Source organism: Orcinus orca, chromosome 13 (assembly GCF_937001465.1).
Source record: "Orcinus orca chromosome 13, mOrcOrc1.1, whole genome shotgun sequence".
Lineage (NCBI taxonomy): Eukaryota > Metazoa > Chordata > Mammalia > Artiodactyla > Delphinidae > Orcinus > Orcinus orca.
In genome coordinates this window covers 9,982,860-10,002,256 of record NC_064571.1, presented here as the reverse complement: position 1 = coordinate 10,002,256, position 19,397 = coordinate 9,982,860, and the positions used below count along the sequence as shown (strand labels likewise).

Sequence of the window (19,397 nt, the reverse complement as noted above, 5' to 3'; positions counted from 1 at the left end):
TTCTAAGGTGCTCAAATTTTTTTTTAAAAGGAAACAAATTTGCCCCTAAAATGCTTAGGTTTTTGTTTGTTTTTTTAAGCCCTTTAGACTTTAGAGGAATAAGAAGGTTTTTTTTTTATCTTAGTTTATGTTACATTGTAAACCTGGACTGCTGAGTCCATGAGAAGCGGGTCCAGTGGGGGTGGGTGTCTGAATGGGCGGGCGCGGTCCTGGGGGAGGAAGCCGATGTCGGGGGGAGGAAGCCGATGGGGGGGCGGGGGGAGGAAGGCAGAGGAGGCCTGGCCGCTGACTCACCAGCCCCTCCCAGCGGCATCCTGCCCCTCCCAGGCTCACGCCCCAGGGCAGGGGCTGATTTCCTGGCGCGCGGCCAGCCCAGCCTTGCGAGCCCTTGTGGGTACCAGGGGTGCGGATATGACTTCTGCCGGGGGCGGAGCGCTGGCCCGCACCATTGTTCCTGGGGTGGACCGAATAAGACAGGGGTCCTCACGCGGAGGCCAAGGGGCCTGGGCCAGCAACTTCCTGCTCACCTTAAAGCCACAGAGAGAAAATTCTCACTCGGGGAGTCAGGACGGAGCGGCTGGTGTATGGAAGGGTCCTGGGTTGAATTATGGAGCGTAGCGCTTCCACGCAATGCCAGTGGCCTGGGTGGCCTGGGGGGTCCGGGATGGCAGACCAGGCCGGCCACGCCCCCACGGGGAAGTCGCTCCGCCTCTCAGAACCGGTTTCCTCCCGGGTCAGAGGAGGTGACCTGCCAGCCCAGAGATCCTCACAGGCTGGGGGCCCCAGATGTGGAGATGGGAGTGGCCTCGTGGGTGCTGAAGAGGACCCACGTGGGCACTGGGGGCCCTGCGCTGCCCGCAGGGAGGCCTGCAGCCAGGGGAGGACTGCTGAGGGGTGCCTGACCCCACGGAGGGGCGGGGTGCGGCCTGGAAGAGGCTGGGCCCCACCCCCCGAGCTGTGGAGGCCGCCGTGCCTTTATGCTAAGTGCCGTCGCCGCAGATAGGGGACGTTCCAGGACTCCCCCGCGTGTCTGACAACCCGCCGTCCCCTCTCCCTCCCTCTCAATGGCTCACGCTTCCCACACAGGCCTCAGCATGGCCCCCCAGGATGCAGGATGGGGCTCCGGCTGCAGCAGCTGCCAGGGCTTTGAGTGTCCGCCCGCTGGCACAGTGCAGGGGGGGACTGTGGAGAGGGACAGAGGCAGGCTAGACCTGGGGTTTCCACAGCTGACCGTGATGCACTGAAGAAATGTATTTTCATGGCAACTTCGTGTGTGTGTGTGTGTGTGTGTGTGTGTAACTGAAACAAAAGATTCAGGAAACAGTATTTCCCTTTCTATGGACAATGCACTGTATTTTTTCTTCTAGTCTACTTAATTTTTTTTCAAAATAAGCTACTTTTTATTGAAGTATAGTTGATTTACAACGTTGTGTTAGTCTCGGGTATACAACGAAGTGATTCAGTTATACGTATATATATTTTTTCAGATTCTTTTCCATTGTAGGTCATTACAAGTATTGAATATAGTTTCCTGTGCTAGACAATAGGTCCTTGTTGTTTATCTATTTTACATATAGTAGGTTGTATCTGTTAATCCCAAACTCCTAATTTATCCCTCCCCCCTTTTCCCCTTTAGTAACCATAGGTTTGCTTTCTATGTCTGTGAGTCGGCTTCTGTTTTGTAGTAAGTTCATTTGTATCGTTTTTTAGATTCCACATATAAGTGATATCATATGGTATTTGTCTTTCTCTGTCTGACTTCCTTCACTTAGTATGATCATCTCTAGGTCCATCCACGTTGCTGCTAGTCTACTTAACCTCTTAATGCTGGTGGTGACTAGAGGGACTTCAACACCCACTAACAGATCTCAGCCCGCATTTGGAAGGCCCGATGCTGGGGTCACTGCAGGGGCCTCAGGGAGACTGGCACAGGCAGAGCCTGCTGGGTGGTGGCCGAGTGTGGCCTGGGGGTCACGGGGAGCCAGTGAGGGGGTGAGGGGTGTGGGTGGTGTGTGCAGACTCGCATCCCATGTCCTCAGCAGGGCTATGACAAGAGCTGTCGCTGGCTCAGACCGGCTCCAGCAGAAGGGAAGTAGACAATCTCACGTCCCGGGAAGCCTGAAGTTAGGCAGGCTCTGCCTGGGCTGGTTCTTTGGCAGTGCAGTTGTGGCATACATCTTTCCTTCTCTCTCTCCTCTTTTTCATCATCGCTCCAGGCCTAATACCAGACACAGCCATGGCCAGAGTAAGAGTGGAACTGTCTCATCACTGAGGCAGGAAGTAGCCCTTCCCAGGAGTCCCCAGAAGGCTTGCATCTCACTGGCCAGGGCAGTCACATATGTGTCCCAGCCAAGGGATGCGTTGAACCTAATGCATGTTGGAAAGTCACCCACTGCATCCCCTCTCTCCCCACGCCACCCACCAGTACGCCCAGTTGGGCAATTTACTCCACAGAAAGAATTTTAAAAAGACAACTATCTCTGCAGTGTTATTTACTGTGTCATCATCTATAACAGGGAAAAGCTAGAAACATCCAACCTCCTTGCCCTGGGGCCTCATTGAGCAAATGAAGTTTTATCAACTTGATGGAATGTAACGGTGGCATTGAAAGTATAGTCAGGCCTCATTACTCATGGATTCTGCATTTGCAAATTCACTTACTAAAATGTATGTGTAACCCCCAAATCAATACTTGCAGTGTTGTCACTGTCATTTGAGGACATGTGCAGAGTGGAAAAACATTTAAGTCACAAATTTGAGACACACACGGTAAACCTGAGGTTGATAGCTGCCTTCTTACAGCTCATACTGTAAACAAGGTCCTTTCCCAGGTCTGTTTAGTGCCATGTCATGCATATTTTTGTGCTTTTGGTTGGTGATTTTGCTATTTAAAATAGCCCCAAGTCCTCTGCTGAACTTATTTCCAGTGTTCCTAAGTTTGACAAGGCAGTGATTTACCTTATGTAGAAAATACGTGTTAGATAAGCTTATAGTTATAGAGCTGTTGGCTGAGAGCTCAATGTTAATGGGTCAACAGTATATATTAAAATAAGGTGTCTTTAAACAGAAACACACATAAAACAAAGTTATGTGTTGATCAGTTGATGAAAATGTTGTGACCACAATCTCACAGGAACCTAGCTCTGTATTTTCCCAGGAGCAATGCTTCACGATTCACAACTAAATCTGCCAGTGCTGAGGGCAACTTTACAGAACTACCTTGAACGACAAGAATCGACTGTATTATTGAGCCACGTAGCAAAATAGAAAAATATGAAAAGTTGGATACAAAATGTATGTTCACTATGATTTACAACTTTATAAAGAATATGTATACACCGGCACTAGGCCTGGGAAGAAACATACTAAAAAATTCCTTTGCTGTTAACATTATTTTTACAATCAATTTAAAATATTAGGGTTGAAAAATAATAACAGATCTAATTCCTGGCATGCCGTTTAAGCCATTAAAATCGCCCTGGAGTTAAGGCATTTTGAGTGGATGGTACCAAACTCCCGAGGGACGCATGCTCTGGCCACAGTGGCACAAACAGGGGGTGCTCTGTTCAAAGGAGCTGTGTCTCTCGGGCATTTGCACCAGAACTGCCCGATGGGGTCCAAAGTGCAGCCCTGGATGCATCTCCTCTTATTTTTCCCGTTTAAAGGAGGTGCGTCAAACAGGTAGTTGTACGTTCATGTTCACAGTAGCACTAGTCACAAGAACCAAAAGGTGGAAGCAGCCCACGTGTCCATCGATGGATGAATGGATAACAAAATAGGTACATGGTATAATGGAATATTATTCAGCCTTAAAAAGGAAGGAAATTCTGACAACAGGGATGAACCTTGAGGACGATACGCTGAGTGAAATAAGTCAGACACAAAAGAACAAATACCCCGTGATTCCACACATATGAGGTACTTAGAGGAGACACATTTATAGGGACGAAAGAAGGACGGTTGCCAGGGGCTGGGGGAGGGGGGAAGTAGTAAGTTATTGTTGAATGGGTGCAGGGTGTCAGCTTTGCCGGATGAAAAGTATTCTGGAGATGGATGGATGGTGGAGATGGTTACACAACGACATGAATGCACTTAATACCACTGAACTGTACACTTAAAAATGGTTTAAATGGTAAATTTTGTTCAGTGTATCTTACCACAGTGTTTTTTAAAGGGGAGGGGGGTAAGCAGTGGCCAAAAGACCCTGGACTCACACAACGTGGGCCATGGACACCTGAATGTGAGGGACAATCATTTTCTTCATCTCGAGACACCTCAGCATCAGAGGGAGCCCTCAGGGAGTTCTGGTTCCCACCGTGGACAAGGCCAGAACTTGTCCTTCACGAAGCCCGTTCCTCCCGGGCCATCAGAATAGGTGGGAGCCCCCAGTGCACTTGGCACTGCTGACCTCCTGGGCCTCCCCGTCTTGAGTCAGGCCTTTTCCTCCCAGCCTGCAGTTTCTGAGGCTTCGTGGTACAGTCTGTGTTCACCCGAGTACCAGGAAAGGGAAGGAGGGGCCGTGAACGCTTCATGAAGATTAAGGCAAGTGGTAAGAAAAGGAATGCAGTGCTGGTGGTGAGTGGACCAGCCAGGCTGAAATACCGCCCAGCTATGCAGAAAAACCTGCCACCTGTAGTATCACCTGTAGTATCGCCAGCATCTCCTCCCGGGTCTCAGCACCTGGTCTGCCCCACCTGGACCACACCTGCCAGGTACAGCCAGGTGTCTTCTGGCTCCTCCTACCCCCTTCACATGGGGTCATCCCTAGGGCAGCTCTGTCTTCAGAAGCTCTCAGGGTGTGAAGTTCGCTGCCCTGTGGCAGCCCAGCCCCTGCATGGGCCCTTCGGAGGCCCCTCAGCTCTCTGCTGCTCTGTCCAGGTGTACAGATCAAAGAAAAGGCAATTCTCCCCAAAGGAAAGGCAATTCTCTTTTTGTCTCTCCCATTCAAAATCTTTTTTTTTAATTTTTATTGGAGTATAGTTGATTTACAATATTGTGTTAGTTTCAGGTGTACAGCAAAGTGAATCAGTTATACATATACCTATATACACTCTTTTTAAAATTTTTTTTAGATTCTTTTCCCATATAGGTCATTACTGAGTATTGAGTAGAGTTCCCTGTGCTGTCCTTATTAGTTATCTATTTTATATATAATAGTGTGTATATGTCACTCCCAATCTCCCAGTTCATCCCTCTCCTCCCTTTCACCCCTGCTAACCATAAGTTTGTTTTCTACATCTGTGACTTTGTTTCTGTTTTGTAAATAAGTTCATCTGTACCATTTTTTTAGATTCCACATATAAGCAGTATCATGTGATATTTGTCTTTCTCTGACTTACTTCACTCAGTGTGACAATCTCTAGGTCCATCCACGTTGCTACAAAATCTTTTGACTTTTGAAACGAGCATCCATCATCCAGCACAGCGTCTTTCTTCTTTCTTTTTCAGTGTATATGTTGGTGATTTGGATTAGTTTAAACCTTCCCAACCCTGTCCCTGAGCCAAGAAATTTTCCTCCCAGGAGGCCGGGGCACTGATTGGTTTATGGAGTCTCATTCCAGAAACATTCTGTGCACCTACAAACAAATACACATAATACACAAGCGCACACACATACATTTTCTTCTTTTTCTATATAAATCATAGCATGCTGGGCACGCTGGTCTCTGCCTTGTACAGTTCTTAGAGTTTGTTTCATTTTGGTATACAGAGTTTTCATTCTTTTTGAAGGCTGCTGAACGTTCCATTGTGCAGACATAATTGTTTTCACTAGCCCCGTCTGAATGAACATTTGGGATGTTTCTTTATCTTTCTGTAGCCAGCGAGGCTTTTTTGGGGGGAGGGGGGTTGAATTTTTAAATTTTATCTTATTTATTTTTTATACAGCAGGTTCTTATTAGTTATCTATTTTACACATATTAGTGTATACATATGCCAATCCCAATCTCCCAATTCATCCCACCACCACCACCCCCGACATCACTTTCCCCCCCTTGGTGTCCATACGTTTGTTCTCTACATCTGTGTCTCTATTTCTGCAGCAAGGCTTTAATAAACAACCTTATACATTCATCATTTTGTGCATGTGCGTTATTTATAGGACAGATTCCAAAAAATGAAATTACTGGGTCGAACCATATGTGCATTTAATGTCTTGATCAATATTGTCAAAATAGTAGATTGGCTGACAGCACCGTTATTTAACCTGGCGATGGCATTGGCAATTGACTTCAACCTGGGGGCTGCAGGTGGGCTTTGAGGGTCTGTGAGTCCCAAGATTTGTAGACAAAAATCGTGCACACACATCGGTACATTTTTCTAGGTGACCAAAACTTTCATCAACTCCGTAAAAGGGTCTGTGCCCGCTAAATGTTCTCACTCACCCCACTGATGGGTCTTCCAGCTCTGACAGAAGTGAACTTCCCATCCCTCAGGAAGGCTGGCCTTGGAGTTTCCCACTTCTGGGTCTTTCTCAGGGAAGATTCCCTCCAATCTCATTATAGCTAATAACATGGCCACAAATGGTTACTCAACACTCACCCTGTCCCAGAGAAACTCATCTAATTTTCACAGAAACCAGGAGAGAGAAGCCATCCCCACCTCCTCTGTTTGATGGACCAGGACATGGACACAGGGATGAGTTAAATAACCTGCCCAATAGGCAGAGGTAGGATTCGAATCTGGGAACATTGATGCTTCCTGTCTCATGAACTGAAGTGGATAAGCCTGGAAGCAAAGAGGGGCTTTGGGGGTTCTCAGTCCTGGCTGCATCACCTGGGGATCTTTTAACAATGCAGCCTCCCTCACTAGTTCCATCAGAATCTCTGGGGCAGGATCCAGACCTTGGGGCTTCCTCAAAGTCCCCGGATGGTTCCAGGAGTAGCAAGACTCAGGGTGCTGCTCTGAGGGTTAAGACTCAGGAATCCAGGTATTTTAGAAGCTCCTTACCCTTATGCCATATTTTTGGCTTAATTCTTTTCCTTTGTTAAGCATTTTTCAAAATAATAATTATTGGCGGTATAGTGGTGACCATAGCTGCCTTCCAAAATAACAAGCGTCCTCCAAAAGTGACCAAAGTAGGGCTTTTTAAAGAGTATCATTTTCAACTCATGACTTGCGACTTGGTTGATATAGTCCAATCCCATAGTAGTTATTATATTTATTTAGAGGTCAAGTTGTCCCATCTTTGGCCAGCAGGAGCCTTCTGAATCCTTCTGACCTAACCCCAGAAGGCTTTGCTATCTGCCGTGATGAGGTATCATGCCCAACTTCTCACCCTAGACCTGGAATCAGCCATCGCTCCCATCTGGGTGCTGTTACCCCAGTTCTCATCCTCTAGTTCTTTAACCAGCTCTCTAAACGTGAGGGAGCTATTCTCCATGTTCTAGAGAAGAATGAGTAATTAATAAACTTCTTGTTAAGCTCTGTCCTCCCTTAAGTGATCCTTTCCAGTTTAGGTTTAGCCTTTAGAAAATGCATAGATGGGGCTTCCCTGGTGGCGCAGTGGTTGAAAGTCCGCCTGCCGATGCAGGGGACGCAGGTTCGTGCCCCGGTCCGGGAAGATCCCGCATGCCGCGGAGCGGCTGGGCCCGTGAGCCATGGCCGCTGAGCCTGCGCGTCCGGAGCCTGTGCTCCGCAACGGGAGAGGCCACAACAGTGAGAGGCCCGCGTACCGCAAAAACAAAAAAAAAAAGAAAATGCATAGATGAGTAATCTGTGTTTGTTCTTAAGGAAGAGGCTTAAGAAATTGCCAGAATTGTATTTGAAATACACTTGCTCAGAATGTCTGCCTCTAATAAAATATTCTTCCAAGTTGAAGGCCAGCCCCAGACATCTAAAAATATCTCCTGCTCTTGAGAAATATAAAATGAGGATTAAAAGGAGACAGCAGTTTAGGTTGCCAAAGAAAATTTGGAAAGCTAAATATAAATTAAAAAAAAAAGTCAAGACAAATACTCGAAATTGCCTTCCTTGTAACGAATCCAACCCAGGCTGCTTGAGACAGAAACAGGATAACAAACTCCACCGGGTTTCAGTTCACCTGGAGTTTGTCCTTGGCCCTGGTCCCTTCAACTGTTCAGAAGGTAGAGGGTGTGGAAATAAAAAGTAAATCACATTCCTCTTTGTAACGTTGATTATGGATTATGCAACCTTTACGCCAAGAAGATTCCCGTGCAATTTGAGTAGATTCCCAAATGCTCAGAGGCCCTACCTTTAGGGTGTGAAATCTGGTTGTGAGGCAAGACAGCACAGGCGCCCTACCCTGTGCCCTGCGTGGCCTCAGACCTCAGTCCCCTGCAGGGCAGCAGCACCTCACAGACCGTGGTGAGAATGAAGTGGGGACATGTAGACTGCGTGCATGCAGCAGTGTCTGCCCAGGGTGGCCTCTGATGGCAGGAGCTGGGCGGGGACCCCTTTGCCAGCACTGACAGGCCGGCTGGGGCTGAGGCACACTCGCCCGCTCCCCCGGGCCTGGCACAGGTAAGCTGCCAGTAAGTGGCGGCAGGTGTCAAGTGGCAGCTGTCTGGTCTTAGAAAAGCCCAAGGGAGTGAGAATTGCTGTACAGAAATGAGGCCGTCTGAGTGAGTGCATTTTATAAACTGTAAAGCCCCTAGTGAATGTGAGGCGGTGGTGGGCTTATCACTGAGTCAGTTGAAAGAATGCTCTTTGATACCCTTCCCACCTACTTTGTTCCAGGCCCTGTGCTGGGAACTAGGAATACAGCGGTGAATGGCACAGACCGTTCTCTGTCCTCGGAGGTCTCAAGTGAGACTAAAATTTTACAGGTTCTGGTGCAGTCACTAACTCCCGAATGCTATTCCCAATAATAACCAGCATTGTTCGGGTACCGGCGGTGGGCCAGCATCTTTATGCACTTCCCATGGCTTGGTGGGGAAGGTGCTTGGCAGGTACCCACCAGCCAAGCCCTGGCACCTCCCTGAAGCATCAGCGCCCCCGTCACTGGGATCAACAGGCAAGAGCCTGGGGACAGCGGCTCTCATCCTGCATCGCTCCCTCCTCAGGACAGGGCAGCCCTGGCTCACTCACTGGCAGTCCCAGGCCCAGCCTAGGACTTCCAAAATTCACTCGGAGATTGTTTGTTGAGGTCTGGGGAGATGTGCTCCCAGAGCTGGTGCTTTCAGAGGCGGCCAGGCTTCCGGGGGTGTTGCCCAGCCCTACAAGAGCCTAGGAAGCTGTGACTTGTTGTCAACTCTCTGGTCTATTCTGGCTTCTTCTCCTGGTGCCTTTCTCTTCAGAAGAACCTGAGAATTCTCCATAAATTCAAACGTACTTTTCCTCTCCAGGACAATGGCAGTGGGAACCTTACTGTTTATTTGTAAGATGAGAACTCTAGTCCCAGAAAAGCAGGACCTGAAAGCTGCATATCTTTCAGCCGAGCTGGACAAAAGTAAGTGGAGTTGTTTATCCGGAAAGTCTCCAAGAGCATCATTCAGAACTGAGCTACACCCACAGTTGTGATCACAATCAAACTTCAATAAACATGGGAGGGAAAAAGTGAACAGGAATGAAAGTTAACAGAAGCCACAAACTAGAGAATCAGGCTACCAAGACAAAGACAATGGAATCATCAGATATTGAATATAAAATAAATACCAAGCAAAATTAATGAAAAGATACGCAACACCTCAACGCCCTGTACCATTATTGCACAAACTGCAGAACACCAGAGACAGCAAGAAGACTCTAAAAGCATCCATATACCTAAGACAGATTCCACAGCAGCAATGAAGCTGGAGCAAAATGGAATACTATGGAAAGATGTAGAACACTGTGGGAAAATACCTTCTAAGGAAATAATTGTCAGGGGGGAAATAAGGACAGTTTTCTGACAAACTGACTGCTGCCATCTGAACTTTCCTAAAGAAACTACTAACAGTTGTATTGCAGGAAGAAAGAAAGTGATCCCAGAAGAATATCTGAGATGCAAGAATATCTTCATTTCTTAAGGCGATCTTAAACTTGACCGAAAAAGCAGTCTATAAAAGAAAAGATTAACATATTCAATTACTTTAAAATCAAGAACTCAGTTCACCAAAAGACATCATCAAATGTGAGATATAAATTGGTGCAGCCACTATGGAAAACAATATGGAGGTTCTTCAAATAATTAAAAATAGAACTACTATATGATCCAGCAATTCCACTCCTGGGTGTTTATCCAAAGAAAGCAAAAACACTAATCAAGAAGATATATGCACCTCAGTGTTCGTAGCAGTGCTATTTATAGCAGCCAAGATATGGGAGCAACCTGAGTGTCCATCAACAGATGAATGGATAAAGAAGATGTGGTATATACACACAATGGAATATTACTCAGCCATAAAAAGGAATAAAATATTGTCATTTGTGACAACATGGGTGGACCTGGAGGGTATTATCCTTAGTGAAATAAGGCAGAGAAATACAAATACTCTATGATTTCATTTATATGTGGAATCTAAAAAATAAAACAAATGAACAAGTATAACAAAACAGAAAAAAATGTGAGAGACATATGCTGGCAGAATATATCTGCCATATTTATAACAGTTAATGAGATCCACACTATTAGGAAGAATTCCTATGAATCAATTAAAAAAAAGACACACTGTAAGAAATATGTAACCAATTAAAAAACAACAATAAAAAATTGCACAGAAGAAGAAATACATGAAACATATGAAAATAGAATCAATATTATTAGTAATCATAAAGATTAAAATCTAATGAGACACATAGAAAATCCCAAGGAACCTACCAAATAACATCCTCCCCCTCAAAAACCAAAACCCTCCTTCAAGTAATACGTGAGTTGCAGGATACAATATTGACAAACAAAAAGTCAATCATATTTCTATCTGCTAGCAAGGAAAAACTGGGAAATGGAAATTTTAAAAAACAACACTATTTACAATAGCTCCCCCAAAATAAAATACTTACGCGTAACTATAAGAAAATGTGTACAGTATCTGTATGCTAAAAACTACAAAACGTTGATAAAAGAAGTCAAAGAACATCTTAATCATTGGAGAGGCATACCATGTTCATGGACTGGAAGACTCATCATAGTAAAGATTTCAAGTCTCCCCAAATTGATCTATAGATTTAACACAATCGAAATCCCATCAGATACATATTGTAGATATTGACAACCTGATTCTAAAATTTATGTGAGCGACTTCCCTGGTGGTGCAGTGGTTAAGAATCCACCTGCCAATGCAGGGGACACAGCTTCTAACCCTGGTCCAGGAAGATCCCACTTGCCGTGGAGCAACTAAGCCCGCAAGCCACGACTACTGAGCCCGCGTGCCACAACTAATGAAGCCCGCATACCTAGAGCTCATGTTCCGCAACAAGAGAAGCCACGGCAAAGAGGAGCCCGCGCACTGCAACGAAGAGTAGCCCCCACTCGCCACAACTAGAGAAAGCCCGTGAGCAGCAAAGAAGACCCAACACAGCCAAAAAGTAAAATAAAAAAATTGTTTTAAGTAAAAAAAATTTTAAATAAAATTTGTGTGGAAAGGCAATAGAACTAGGGAAGGGGGTGAGCTTTCTCCTGAGATGGACAGAAGTGTGAGTCACCTGCACTGACAACTATTTTGAGTGCTGTAACTTTAGAGAAAAATTTTTTTAAATCTAGTAGTGTGAATCCTCCAAACCACAAACCCAAGAGACATCCTTGGCTCCCTGTTTCCCATCACTCCGAATCTCCAGTGGTCTCATAGTCCAACGAATTCTTCTTTTTCAGAATTACTGTATTACTTAATAAAAGCTATACTCCCATGTACCTTCTATGAAGTGAACGACATAGAACATTATCACATCTTTGGAGGCCACTGCACACTCGTTCCCAATCCCAAACTCTCTTCCTCAGAAGGATCATTCTCAGGACGTGCTGATGAGGGTTTTGAAGGAATTGGGGAATGGCAATGAGTTCAGATTTTGTACCTGTTAGACTTGAAAAGCTTGAGGGGGAGGGCCAGGAGTGGGGTGAGGCAAGTGGGGTGCCTAGGGTGCAAATTGTAATGAGGCACTTGCTCTCAGGGGTCATACAAGTGCAGAGAGATGTCCAGGTAGAGACACCAAGCGGGCATGCAGGGCTGAAGGCTGCAGAGAGAGACAAATGCCCTGCACTGGGTTCCTGGGATCGCCAGCCCGTGTGGTGCTTAAAAGCACAGATGTAACAAGGGGGAACCCAGGAGACTCGCCAGGACATTCTAAGGAGGGCCAGGAAGGAGAGGAGACAAACCAAGAACAAAATTCCTTGGTGTTCATGTGCTGTAAACCCTTGTCGTCCAGGCCTCTAACTGAATGTGCTGTCTGGTGGACATTTAGTTCCTCCCTGGGCTCACCGACATGGCTGCAAGCCCAGCCCCAAAGCAAACAAATGCAGAGCCCAAGGCAACAGCAAAAATTTTGGCTTTTCCGCCAAAGGGATAATAAGTGGCTAGACAGAGTTGAGAGGTGATTTAAATGGAACTGTATTGCCCAACTGGTAACTGACTCCAGGGCGTCAGATACTATACCCAGGAGGCTCCAAACCAAACGTCCACAGGGCCAGGCAGGGACTGTCGGTGGATGAAGGGAGCCAGAAGGAGAATAGTATTCCACAGTGCAAGTGAGCAACCGGGAATGTGCCACACAATGGCATAGGGATTGGGAAGGTTGGGGATGTGATCCACTGAGAACTCCAGGTCCTTTTTAAAGAGCCAGTCCCAACTGGTTTCAGGCTACTCTGGCCTGGGAAATGGGTTCACTGTGGCCAGAACTATGGATTTCTCAAGAAAATGTCTGAAATCTGAATTTTTCGTGTGAAATATCCCGTTTTAAATGTTGGCAACTTATGAAGAAATGGTTCAAAAACTCTATATGCCAACACTGTTTGGGCCAAGAAGACACATCCACAGCCCAACTTTAGCCAAGTCCTTCCATTGGAAACTTCTGTGTTAACCAGGTGTATTTCCTAACAAAATTTACTCTGACTCAGGGGCCAGCCTTCCTTCCCCATTTCCCTCTTGAATCCCACCTAACTCCACCTGAAGAGCGTTTAACCAGAGCCAGAGGAGGAGAGAGGTGACCTGCAAAGGGAAACGTGCCCCACACCAGCCAATAAAGCCCCTTCTTCTGTGGTTTTCTCTTACAGATATTTGGGTGCTGGGTCTGGATCCTGGTGGCCGCCACCCAGGTAGCAAACCCACTGCTACAAGGATGGGTGATGTACGTCTCACTCACCTCGTTCCTCATCTCCCTGATGTTCCTCTTGTCTTATGTGTTCGGATTTTACAAAAGATTCGAGTCCTGGAAAATCCTGGTAAGAACAAGTGAGAGCGACCCAGGCCCTCAGGCTCCTCCCAGGCCAACGTCCTAGGTGTGGTGACGACGACAGGCCTTCTGGGCGGGAAGGAGAACCAGAGACCTTTCCTGGCCTGGGCCCCTAGGGCAGCGGTCCCCAACCTTTTTGGCACCAGGGACCGGTTTTATGGAAGTCAATTTTTCCACGGACCAGGGTGGGGGTGGGCGGGTGCTTCAGGCGGTGATACGAGCAATGGTTCAGGCGGTAATGGGAGAGATGGGGAGCGGTGGGGAGCAATGGGGAGCGGCGGGGAGCAATCGGGAGCGGCAGATGAATCTTTGCTCACTCCCCCCCGCCCCTCACCTCCTGCTGTGAGTCCCGGTTCCTAACAGGGGCTGGGGACCCCTGCCCTAGGGAACCCCGACTTTTTGTTTGAATGTGTTTACTATTAGGTCGGAATGAAAGCTTCCCTCTGCTAGAGTCCATCCTTCACTGTATTCCCCCCATTGCCTCCCTCATTAGGGAATATCCATGGCCTGTCTGCTCCTGCAGCAAGTGCATCTGGAAGCGTTTTCCCTCTAGATTTAATTTATGGTCAAATCATTGGAGCAGCATTGAATGAAAGGCTATAGAAAAAGACTCACCCCAATCTCAAGACCCTACCACAATCACCTATCACAATTCATTCTTCCATATTCCCGGCAAATTTTATGCGAAATGTATAAATCGCACTGAACCAATAATCTTGGATGTAGAGTCTTTCGTTTAATGTTATGTTGTTAAATTTTTTTCATCCCATCATCTCGATAACCACTGAAATTTTTTCTATTTTGAACAAGTCAAAACATATACAAAAAGTAGGGAGGGTTATTTTATGGGCCGTCACGTAACCATAACCCAGATTCCAGAATTTTCAAGATTTTATCACAGTTGCTTCACCTAGCCTTTATTTTTCCCCCTGAAGAATTTTAAAGCAAACCCCAAACATCATGTCATTCCATTCCAGACACGTCAGTATACCTCCAAAAAATACACAAATTTTCTTATATTATCACACTTACATAAAGTTAACAATAATTCCTCGGTATCATCAAAGACGCAGGTCACATTCAGGTTTCCCCCATTGTAACTGAAACATCTTTTTGCAGTTAGCCTGTTTGAATCGGGGTCCTCACCACGCCCACTCGCACTCGGTAGTGATGGTTCTTGGGTACCTTTAATCTAGAATGATTCTCCCTGACGGGGACTTGCTGAAGAAACTGGGTGGTCAGGTGTCCTGTAGAAGGTCCCACATTTTGGGTTTGTTTGCTTCTTCCTGGTGTGATTTGATTTGCTCGTCTAGTCCCTGAATTTTCTGTAAGCTGGAAGTTAGCATCTAAAGGCTAAACTGAAGATGGGTTAAACCTTTCTGGCAAGAACGCTTCATAAGTGGCTTCAAGTCACATCACACACAGTGACTGGTGGTCCCTCTGTGACAACCATACCCCATCAACTTTTTCTTAATGCTTTCTTTCATCTACTGATGAATATTCTTTAGGGGCTGCAAAATGCCGATTTACCTATTATGACATTTCTCCCAGAATTGATAACTATGACATCCTAGTGGTATTGAAAACTCTGCTGAGAGTTTAGCATAGAGGTTCAAAAATTGAAATCTAGAGTCAGATTAGCCTGACTCTGCCATGTGTCAGCTAAGCCTCAGTTTTCTCATCTGTAAAGTGGAGATGTTAATAGTAGCAGCCTTATGAAATTAGCTGCGAAGATGAAATGACACATGTGTATATTGTTAGGACAGCGCCCAGCACACAGCAGGTCTTCATAACACTAATGGTTAGGAGCACAGGCTTGGTGTTAACGTGGCCTGGGCTCAAATCCTGGCTCAGCTTTTATTCACTGACTTTAACCTTGAACTTCTCTTTCCTCAGAATGGCACTAACGATAAATAGTACCGACCTCATAGTTGACAAGGGTAAATGAGATAAATGGGGAAAAGGCTTAGCCTAGATCTTGGCTGGGAAGAAGCACTCAATAAATGGATGCCATACTGGTATTATTATTGCAGTATATTAATCCACTATTGTTCACCACATAGAAATTTCATTAGAAACACTGCAAAAGAAAAAAGCAGGAGTTTCGGGAGCAAGCTAGTCTCTTTTGCCCCCTCTTCCCAGCTACGTAGTCAAAGAGGAAAGAGTTACCTGCTCGCGTGTCCGCGTGACTGTGGCCACGGCCTCTGCTCCATCTTTCCAGGACAGCCTGTACCACGGGACCACTGGCATCCTGTACATGAGTGCCGCCGTCTTACAAGTACATGCCACGATCGTGTCTGAGACCCAGGACCTGAAAAACTACTACATAAACACTGCAGCCTCGGTGAGTGCTGGACAAGAACATGACAGCTGCCACCACGGAGGGAAATGCATGAGGCTTAATTCTGTCTCCCGCAGAACAGATGTTCCTGAGCCCTCAGGCAGAAGGAGCCTTGCAGGATAGGAGGAGGGGTGTGTGTGTGTGTGTGTGTGTGCGTGCGTGTGTGTGTGTGTCTGTGTCTGTGTGCACGCACACACATGCGCACGCAATCAGGTGTGCCCAAGCTCGCAGGGTACCAAGCCCAAGTTCAGGTGTCATCTCTCGTCTTTGGTTTTCTTGCCCCCTTACACCCACTACGCTATCCTCAGAATATGCTTTTCCAAAACGTAAATTTTCCAAAATACACATCTCTTATTGCAAATTCCTCAGTGACTCCCATGGCTACTGGAACGGAGCCGGCATTCCTCAGCATGGCTCAAGTTCCCGTGTCCTTTTATTTCAATGACAGACGTGCACAGGGTAACATATTGGCTGATGGAATCCGAGGCAAGGTGGTCCAGGCGAGTCATGGGACGAGCAGGACCCCTGGACTTTAGGTCCACTGGGACCGGAGACTCTAGGCCAGCAGGGCCCGGCCTTTCCAGTCCCCGCGAGGCAGCCTCCTTCCTCTCTTGGTGGGATGGCGCCCTCACGTGGCAGCTGGCTCACAGCTGGGGAATTTCACCTCTGGAGCCGCCTAACCTTCCTTACACCTTCCCAGGAAGGTCTAATACCCAGGCTGGGTCCCAGTCCACCCCCACCTGTCGCTGTGACCGGAAAGGTCCTGTGTCAGTCGGGGACTCCCACAGGGATCAGGCAGCAGGAGGAAGGGGTGTGGCGCAGGGTGCTGACCCCACTGTAAGAAGGATGAGGTGACCCACGAGGTGACCCACGAGGGAGGCCTCAGGGGACTTCGGCTGCCTTTCCGGCCTGTCTGCTTCCTCCCGTTCCTGGCCCAGCCCCACTGCACCCCGCAGCCCGGCTGCTCGCCCTTGCTCTGCTGTTCCAGCCACATCAGTCTCCTTGCTGCCCCTGGACCCGCTCTCGCCTTGGCCTCCTTCTGGGTGAGGCCATTCCCCTCCCTGTCCCCTTCCTGCTTTGTTTTCTCCTGCGCGCTTAGCCCCACCTTCCATACCACTCTACTGGTTTATCTTGCTGATTTTCCGCTTCTGCCACTAAAATGTAAGCTCTAGGAGGACAGGAATTTCTGAATTTTGTTCAGCATTATTGCCACAGTTGCTCTTGAAGCACAACAGGTGCTTGCAAGATATTTGTTGGATGAATGAATGAATGGAACAGAGTGTGATTGGACGGGGGTTGAAGTGAGGCTGGAGTCGTCTGCTGGGCCAGGACATCTTCAGGCAGTGCAGTTGGGCGACTCTGGGGATGGCTTTGGACGTGGCGGGTTGGGGAGGGACCCCTGGGGAGGGAGGGGTGGGAGGGATCACAGGTTTGTGGCTTGGGTAGCTGGATGAGATGAGGGTCCTGGGGCCGACTGAGCTTGTGAGGAAATCCCAGGAGTTCAGTTTGGACCACAGAGAGGTCGTGGGGCCTCTGAGGCTCTGAGGGGCTGAGAGGTGGGTGCGCAGATATGATTTCTGGACCAGTGAGTGAAACTTGTCATCAGAGCACAGACAGTGGCTGAAGGTGGGTGAGGGGAGAGTGCCCAGAACCAGACAGCAAGAGAGAGAGACACAGAGAGAGAGAGAAGAGGGGGACAGTGTCCAGGGCAGGGATGGAGATGGACCCACTTTATGGCCAGGTAGAGGAGCACACGTCTGCAGATGAGAGGGACGCTGCACAGTCACAGTGGAACATGGGGATGGAGCGTTTCAAGGAGGATGGAGAGGCTGGCCAGTCGTTGCCGCCCTTAAGCCAGGCAGGGCTGGGGCAGGGAGGGGATGAGGCAGGGTCAGAACAAGGGCCTCCCAGCAGCTAAGGGCCTCTGTGGGCTGGGAGCGGGCATCCCTAAGGAAGTAACTCCCCGGACTCTTCCAGTTATTTGCCTTCATCACCTCCCTGCTCTACATCCTCCACGCCTTCAGCATCTATTACCACTGAAGAAGCAGGGAGCTGGGCCGGCATGGGAAATGCTCTTTTAAAGCCTGGAGTATCAGCTCCCCAAAGAGGTTTTCAACATGTGCCATCTGCGTGATAAACAGAAGCTCAACGATGACATCACTGGATCAACAGACCATCTTTTCAGAGCGAGTGCTGAAATCGCATGCTGGGCAGATCTGTTCGGACATTTTAATTCATTGTGATGAATATGAAAAAGCTGGGAGGAGGGCTTTGTTGTTTTGTGTTGTTTTGTTTTGTTTTGCTTTGCCTGGGAAAGTAACTGTCTCTTGGAATTATCTGACAATGAACCTCGCTCTTCTAGAAAACTAACATCTGTAAGCCCTCACTACTGAAAATTCCAGGTCTACCATCATCAGGCCTGTTTGGGGATGCTGCCTCAGCAACGAGATTCCCCACAGCAGGTCTATGGGAACCTTCATAATTTTCTTAAAATCGAAATGGTGCTGTCAACGCTTTCAGATCTGAAGACCCATAGACCTTGTTCCTGTCCCGTGGTCTTGTCTCTGCTTCTCAGCAGTGGTCCAAACCCACTGCCCCCTCCCACGCTGCCCGACCCCCATTCACATGCCCTCCCCTTTCCTCCCCAGCTTTGGGAGCCAAGGGAAATCTGTGTAAAATCAGCTTTGAGGGTAGATTTGTGGGGGAAATAAGCGATTGGTTCTAGAAAATTTTTACACAGCAAGACCTGGGGGAGGGGAGGAGGGGTCAGGGAGGGAAGGGTGTAACCCGCTTCTCCATAACTGTAAGTCAGGCCGCTCTGCTCAGAGAACTGCAGGGCTGCAGGACGCCTGGGTCAGGCCTCCGGACCCCACCCCCTAAGGACTGGGAGTCACCCTGTCCCTCAGAAAAGACCATCAAGGAAGCCGGCAGGACGTTACATGCCAGGATTCTCCTCTGGGCTCCTGTCACACGTAGGACACCGATGAGGCCGGAAAGGACCCATCCCAGGGTTCCTACTGTTTCCCATGCATCCCTGAGTGGTCCAGCTGGGAGGGGCCTGGAACCACCCAGCCAGCCTCCTGCAGTGAAGGGCTCCCAGGGGCCAGGACATGCAAATGCGTTTGCACTTCGGGGCCATTCTCAAAGAAAAGGCACAGAGAAGTGTACAATCGAGGTGCTGGATTCCCAAGTAAATGTTGTTCAAAAGTAGGCGTGCCATCTGGGGTTCCAGCTGCTTGGCCTCAATCTCTAACGTTGAGTCAGGGCTCAGCCCCTTAACTGCGTGGACCCGATGCCATTTTGAAATGAAATAAATTATTATGTGGAAGGGACTTGTCTTAGCCTATTCTAGGGCTTACAGTTTTGTATTGACTCTTTTCTGCTCCTGAAGGGGAGGGGGAGGCAGGAGGGGAAGTCGCCGGAGAGAAAACTCTGGCTTCATTCCCTGCTCACTTCCTAATCGCCCCCATAGCTTGAAAAGCCACCGTTCATCTCTCACGTTCTTGCCTGGTGGCTATCTGAGATGGTCACTGTTAAGTATTTACTGAGTAACCACATCCAAGTAGAAGTCATTTGTACAGTCAGAAGCCTGGAGTTGGTCGGTTTCGTGGTGTCCACACTGGAACGGGCCGCCATGTGACAGGTCCCGACAGCAATTACACAGAAAGCGCCCCGTGGAGGGTTTTCCGGCCCAGCCCACCCGGCCCTGCTTCTAGGGCAGCTACACAGAGAC

At 47.9% G+C, this 19,397-nt stretch overlaps 1 protein-coding gene across 6 annotated transcripts in view; it reads left to right on the top strand.

Moving 5' to 3' along the window:
* The window catches only part of NPHP1 (nephrocystin 1), a 104,996-nt gene extending 86,000 nt beyond the window's left edge, over window positions 1-18,996 (top strand). For 3 of the 6 annotated variants that reach the window (XM_033401928.2, XM_033401930.2, XM_049695713.1), the window contains 3 exons: window positions 13,145-13,312; window positions 15,545-15,667; window positions 17,642-18,996. In XM_033401928.2, the coding sequence (XP_033257819.2) occupies window positions 13,145-13,312; window positions 15,545-15,667; window positions 17,642-17,704 (354 nt within the window). In that variant the 3' untranslated portion in view covers window positions 17,705-18,996. Of the gene's footprint in view, window positions 1-2,216; window positions 2,274-9,305; window positions 9,410-13,144; window positions 13,313-15,465; window positions 15,668-17,641 lie in introns of those variants that run through there. The other 3 variants (XM_033401931.2, XR_007470745.1, XR_004475688.2) reach the window with 3 other exon arrangements.
* Window positions 18,997-19,397: the final 401 nt, after the last annotated feature.